This window comes from Harpia harpyja, chromosome 2 (assembly GCF_026419915.1).
Source record: "Harpia harpyja isolate bHarHar1 chromosome 2, bHarHar1 primary haplotype, whole genome shotgun sequence".
Lineage (NCBI taxonomy): Eukaryota > Metazoa > Chordata > Aves > Accipitriformes > Accipitridae > Harpia > Harpia harpyja.
The window spans coordinates 14,259,147-14,265,346 of record NC_068941.1 but is presented as its reverse complement, the minus strand read 5'-3'; the positions used below and the strand labels follow the sequence as shown (position 1 = coordinate 14,265,346).

Genomic DNA, 6,200 nt, shown 5'->3' with positions numbered 1-6,200 from the left:
GCGGAGCAGCGCCGGTGAGGGTGCCGCCGCCCCGTCCCGTCCCGTTCCCGGTCTCGTCCCGCTCCCGTTCCCGTTCTCGTCCCGTCCCACCGCAGGTGAGGAGCCGGCGGGGGCTCCAGCCGCAGCCCGGGCGGGCGCGGCGCTTCGTGGGCCCCGCCGGTGGGAGCGGGGAGGGGAGGGGGGGGACCGGGGAGGCCCGGGCCGGCGCCCCGCGGTCTGTGCCGGGCCGGTGTCCTCGGTGCCGCCGAGCTCGGCCCGCCCGGTTATAGCAGCCGCCGGCGGGGAAGCGCTTTTGGTGGACGGCAGCAGCGAGGGGGAGAGTCGGGAGGCGGGCGCCGGCGGGACCGACACCCCCGAGGGGGTGTCCGCGGCTTGCCCGCGGTGCTGGGAAGGGGATCAGAGACTGCCCGGCGAGGGAAAAAGGAACAAAACCCAAGAGAACCCCCGCGGCTTTCTGGGCAGCAGAAACCCCGAAGGGGAGGGAGGTTGGCAGCGGGGTAAGGTGGGGCATCTCTGTCCAGAAACACCAGAAATGGTGTCCCAGGCACCTGCCTCGCAGCGGCGTGAGGGATTTCTCAAAAGACCGCTCACCTTTCGCTGCTGCCGATCAGAAAGAGGTGAACTCTGTACTCCCGGTGAACTTGGGGGTCCTGCCGTACCGCGGGGTCCCGGCGCACCAGCCGGTGTTGGCCGAGCGCTGATGCTCCTGTCCCTTCTTCCTCCTGCCTAGGACAAGCTGTTCTCCCCTTCGCTGGAGGGCCACGGCGCGGCTTTCCAGTCTCCGTGTGCGGGGCTTTATGGGTGAATCAAAGCAGAATGGATCGCTATCGATATTTCATCTTTAACCAGAGGAACATGGTCGTGCTGGGTCTGTTCCAGATAGCCTTCAGCACGGTGTGCGTCGTCAGCGGGTTCATAGATGGCATTTTCAGAACAGAGTCTCAGCTGGGCAAAACCAGAGCTCCAATTTGGGCTGGGATGGTAAAGTTGCACTGTATTTTCTATGCTTTGTTTTGTGGGTTTTTTTTTTTTTACCCTGTTGGCTACCTACTAGTACTCAGCTTGGGGGTGGGAGGGAGGCCAGGACTTCTTGTCAGCTCTTCCCTGGTTTCCTGCTTTGAACCCAGGTAATAAAAGTTTCCTTATCACGGTATAGCCAGGAGAGTGCAAGCAGACTTCCCTCTGAAGGAGCTAAATAAAATACGTCTCTACTAGATAATGTAGAAAATGGGGCGTAGTGGCAATTGGCAGGGCTTTTTGCAGAAGCATGGTGACCACAGAGAGGCCACCAGAGATTAGGAGGGGAACACACCATCCTCACGTCAGGTGGATGAACATCTGGGTGATGATCTGCGTCCCACAGCACAGTGCCGGTAATCCTCTGTACTGCAACGAGGAGCTGGCAGCGAGCATCCTCACTCCTGGGTGTTTCGTACCCTGATGTTACTGTTCGTACCTGGGTGAGCCGTGCCGCAAGAGAGTTGTACTGGAGAGCTCTCTTCCATCCAGAGGCTGCTCCTCTCCTTTCAGTAATATCTTTCTTCCATCTACGAGATGCATAAGGACTTGGGAAAGCAGTGTGCATTTTTAGCACTTTAATCAGTTTTATTATTTGGCCAGAGCCGTAAAGGCAGTCGGAGGATTGCTGCCGTGGGGGTGGCGAGTGGGCAAGACTCATTTCACGCAGTGTCCTGCCCCCAGGAGATGCTGCAGAGGAAAACAGAAGAAACCAGCAATTCTCTTTCCATTTCTGACCTAACAGTTACTCCGGGCCTTTCATCTGCTCTGTAGTAGTTTATCATCCTCATCCGATAGTTGTCTCCCAGTTACCAACTCCTTTTGTGCTCTGCAGGTGATGGGAGTCCCAGGCGTCCTGGCTTTGTTTTCCTCTCAGAGGAAGAATCCAGTTCTTGTAAGCCAGGGGAGAGGGGGGGGGCAAAATGTTGTCTGGGCAATCAAAAATGGTTTTGCTAGGGAATGAGCTGGCTGGTCCTTCTGCAGGATTGAGAGCTTGTTTTCTTGAGTTATCTTCATAAAAGCTGCTACATTCCTAAGCAAAAGGAGGGTGCAGCATTACCTTGCTTTCTGCTGCAGCAGACAAGTGCTGGCTCTAATAAAAAGGAAAAATCTGTAAAAACGCTTGCTTTTGGATGCATTTCTTTTGGTGTTCCTTCCTGTTATTAAGAATTATGTACACTAAAATAGGAAACGAGTTAATTGACTTGCAGTTCCTCGGCAGGTCTTTCCAGCCATGTAAACTCCAAGGGGGGGGATAATTTTTATAAGAGATCTCTAAGAACAATGTCTTTGGGTCCAACTAGCACCCATGGTTAAGATTTGGGACTCAGTTGTAGCTTAGAAATTCGGTATCATGGAAACCGTTACTGCATTGTGTTTGGCTTCCAAGTGACTGTTGCTACCGGGTACTTAGTGTTACGGGAGGTCAAAGGCTAGTATCTACAATGCTTGTTAGTACATATTGTCTGTATTAGTTGCATTGATTTGTCAGAGGATAGTTTTAATTCCTGCTCCCTTTCTTTTTTTCCTTTAATTTCTCTGTCTAGGTGAACGTGCTGGTAGTTGCTTCCATAATCTCTTGTGTTGCCATCCTCATTGTAGTAGTTTATAGCTCCTTCACACTGAACTATGGTGAAGAGGAGGAGCTGAGCTCTGTCCCGGTCCATGTTATCCATACAGTAAGTATCGATACCATGCTTATTACTGGGGAACACGACTGTCTTAATCTGCAAACATTACTAGGCATGACTTGGAAGCAGAACCAGACTTCCAGGGTGCCTAAGCTAGAGTTTGAAGCGGTGCCTGCAGCAAGGCACTTGTTTAAAAAAAATTGTAAAAGTCTACAGTTAAGTATCAAGCTAGGTATTGAAAACCACAAAACCCACGCAAGGCTAGATAGGCGTTTTGTAGCTAGCTCCTGCTGTTCGCTGCTGCTGCAGCAGCATGGCTAGTACTGGTGGCTGCGTGAACTAATGCCCAGCTCGCCTGGATGCCCCGTCTGAGAAGCAGCTGCTTGAGAGCCACAGCTCGACCCCGGAGGCGTGCACACGAGGTATGCGCCTAAACACGCTACGGTCGGGCTAACTGCTGCTGCCGACGAGTACAAAAGGGTTTGGGTTGGGCCAGGACAAAATCATGGTGCTGCTCGTGAAAAGGGGTAGTTGCTGGCCGTAGCCCTGCCCTGGTTTGAGATGGCAATTGCTAGGCTCGAATCTGGCTTTCCGGCATGCACCTCAGGTGATAAAGTTACAGCAGTTATGGGTCAGCTGGTTAAAAGTGGGTATTATTTCAAGCGTATCCTCCACAGTAAAGCTGAAAAGAAGGAATGAGTTAGCCCTTTTGTACCTCAGACCTGGTACAAGCGATCCCTGTGGGGATGAAGACATTCCAGGTAGATGAAGCTGTTCATTAGTTTATTGCCGGACAAATCGAATTGTCAGGCTGCTAAGGTGCAGTATAGCAAGAAGACATTTCTCATATTCAGGGTGAAGAGGAGCAGCCGTTCCTTGGGTTTCTACTCATTGTTAAAGCTATTTCCAAACCTGACGCCTTTGCATAGCATCTTCTGTTTAATCAGAAGCCTTCTCTTCCTGCTTGCTCTTTTCGTATTTGAGGTTCGCACTTGGCTTGCTCTTCAGAGCCCCAGGAAGAAAAGCCTTAAATAACACTGACTCTGAATCAGTCGGCTACGATGCAATCGCAGCATTCTTGCAGTCATTGGAATATTTTTTGGTGGAGAACTTCACTTTTTCAATGTGGCTTTAACATTTCCTTTTCTGCTTGCAGAGGTTCGTACTTCATAAAGTAGTCAAAGGTGCTAACGTAGCCATGCTAGCTGCATCTATCTGCAGTGCTTTTGTTGTGCTGGTGATGGCTTACTTGGGATGCCGGAGTCTTCCACGCTGCTCGTGCTATGACAGCGTAACTGGGATGGTGAGTGAGGAGTCCAAGGCACCCATTTATTTGTACTGACTGTGGGTGGGAGGGGGAGAAACTGGGGAGAAGATGTGTTTTTCTTCTATAAACCTAGCCTCAGCTCTACCTCAGTCATCCAGGGCTAATTCTAAGAAATTAAGTGGATGTTAGAAGTGTTTTATACTTTTAGTATTTTTCCTTTTACTACCTCCCTCTTATTTACAGTCTTGTGTAAGAACTAGCATAAGTTAACTCAATTTTCCAAACCATTAGTGCTGAAACTACTGTGGTCCCATCTCCTATGAATTCCTGCTCTCCTCAAAAACTGTTCCTCCTTCTCTTGCCCTTAAACCAACGACTGCTGCTGGTACAGCATTTCAAATACTTACTGGTACTTACACACCTAGATGCCTTATCCCTAGAACTACACATTCGGTAATAAAAATATCCCCTGTACCGTGTGTGAAGTGTAAGGGAGACGACTCACCACATTTTAGTGCTAATTTATGAGGACTGTACTTCGAGTGATGAGACACACTAGGAGGAGTGGACTACACAGACTTTTAAAATGAGTTCAAGTCTATCTTATTGAACAAACCCACAGATGAGTTTTTTGATGGCATTGTTTCATTCATAGGAATGGTTGCAACCTAGTGAGGACCAAAATCAGGCTGTGGAAATGGTTTGCGCTGTGCAAAGTGAGTAACTCTTTCCCTCCATGCATTTGGATATTCACCAGGGACGTGGAAGGAACATCCTGAATAAGCTTTACATCCCAGGCCAAAATCCTGATAACCAAAATACTCCGAGCCAAAAGGAACTCAGGATTTTGTGCAAGTGTCTACCCCAGGTTTAATGCTTTCCTCTTTCCTTCCCCACTCAGGTTGTGGGGGCAGAATTTTTAACTTCCCAGATCGGTTTCCAGCCCAGGACTTAGATGCAGAGGAAGACGCATCCAAACCGCCACCATATATCAGAATGGCTTGAAAAAGCGGTCAAACGTTCTAAAGCTACTAGTCAAAAAATGTGGCAAGATGGATGTAAGAAGTTCTTCATCTTTAAAGATGGTTAAGCACTTTTCCTTGGCCTTTTGAAAAACACACACAGGAAGAGCAAACTATTGAATGCCCAACGTTCAGCAAAGATGACAGCGCAAAGAGGAAGATCTGCAGATGGTTTTGGACATTCAGACTTTGTATAGGTAAAATACCTCATTGCCTCTGGAAAGTGTGAGCATTTTTTCCTCCAGCTTTTGTACTTAAGTCATGTTTTATTCCACTAGAATTCATCATGCAATTTGTCTAGCAGTGCTAGCCTTAGGCAATTCAAATATTAAATACGATTAATTTTTAAAAGAAACTGGCTGTGGAGTATTTCCCCCTGCCAACTGCTATCTCAATTTCTCCCCCCATCACCCATTGAGTTATCTGGATGATACAATAATGGGTGAAGGATAACGAGGGACCCACTTCATTACTGAGCTTCAGAGTGCTTTCCCTCTTGCTCTTGGGAGGGATGGGAGCAGGTGAAGTTTATGATACGAAGCCTTGCCAATGCCATTCAGGTATCTCTGTCAAAATGCGGATTCTGCAGAGTGTATGTACAATTAGTTTTAGTGCTGAAGTGTAATGCTGGAGTGTGGTAGGAACTGGAGTTGCAGTAGCTCCTCTTGCAGAGTAACTTAGATACTCTGAATTCAGTTCAGGTTTTTCTATTTCAACTTTGGAGACTGAAAGTTTAAAAAAATGCTTTTTTGGGGGCCCATTCTGCTAAAATTGATTGCAGATCTAGACCAAGGTCCTCTGTTGGAGATTCTCTAGAGGACCTCTTGGTCCTCTCGACCAAGGAACTACAGCTTCCAGTCAACTTCCGTCAACTCCTGAGGTACATAAAATTCCCATGTGTACTTTGTGATTCACTTTCAGGTAGGCTTAGAGCTGTCTGTTGAGTGATTATCTTGCCCGCAGGCCTTGAGTGTGAAGTGGTAGATTACTTATCCCACAATGTAGGTTGACACAGCATGTTCATTTGAACAGGGCTTGGAAAGTAAGTGCCCATCCTGAGAAAGTGCTGTGAATGGTAGGATAAGTCATGCCCACCATGAGGCATGTAACTCCAGGAATGATCTCAGATAAGATTTATCTTATTGCAGCATATAAGGTGCCTTTCCCGTTCCCAAGAGAAGAGGGAATTAACTTGTTCTTGATTATTTTTTTTTCTAGAGACTGAAGTCTTTTTCATAAAACTAGTAAAAAGGGACTCCAACA

General features: G+C 48.1%; 1 protein-coding gene across 1 annotated transcript; it reads left to right on the top strand.

Moving 5' to 3' along the window:
• LOC128154722 (uncharacterized) lies at positions 1-5,292 on the top strand. Its single transcript, XM_052815758.1, has 7 exons — positions 1-95; positions 731-981; positions 1,853-1,912; positions 2,565-2,696; positions 3,805-3,951; positions 4,571-4,631; positions 4,817-5,292. Exons 2-7 carry the CDS (start codon positions 817-819, stop codon positions 4,918-4,920), a joined length of 669 nt encoding a protein of 222 aa, XP_052671718.1. The 5' UTR covers positions 1-95; positions 731-816; the 3' UTR covers positions 4,921-5,292.
• Positions 5,293-6,200: the final 908 nt, after the last annotated feature.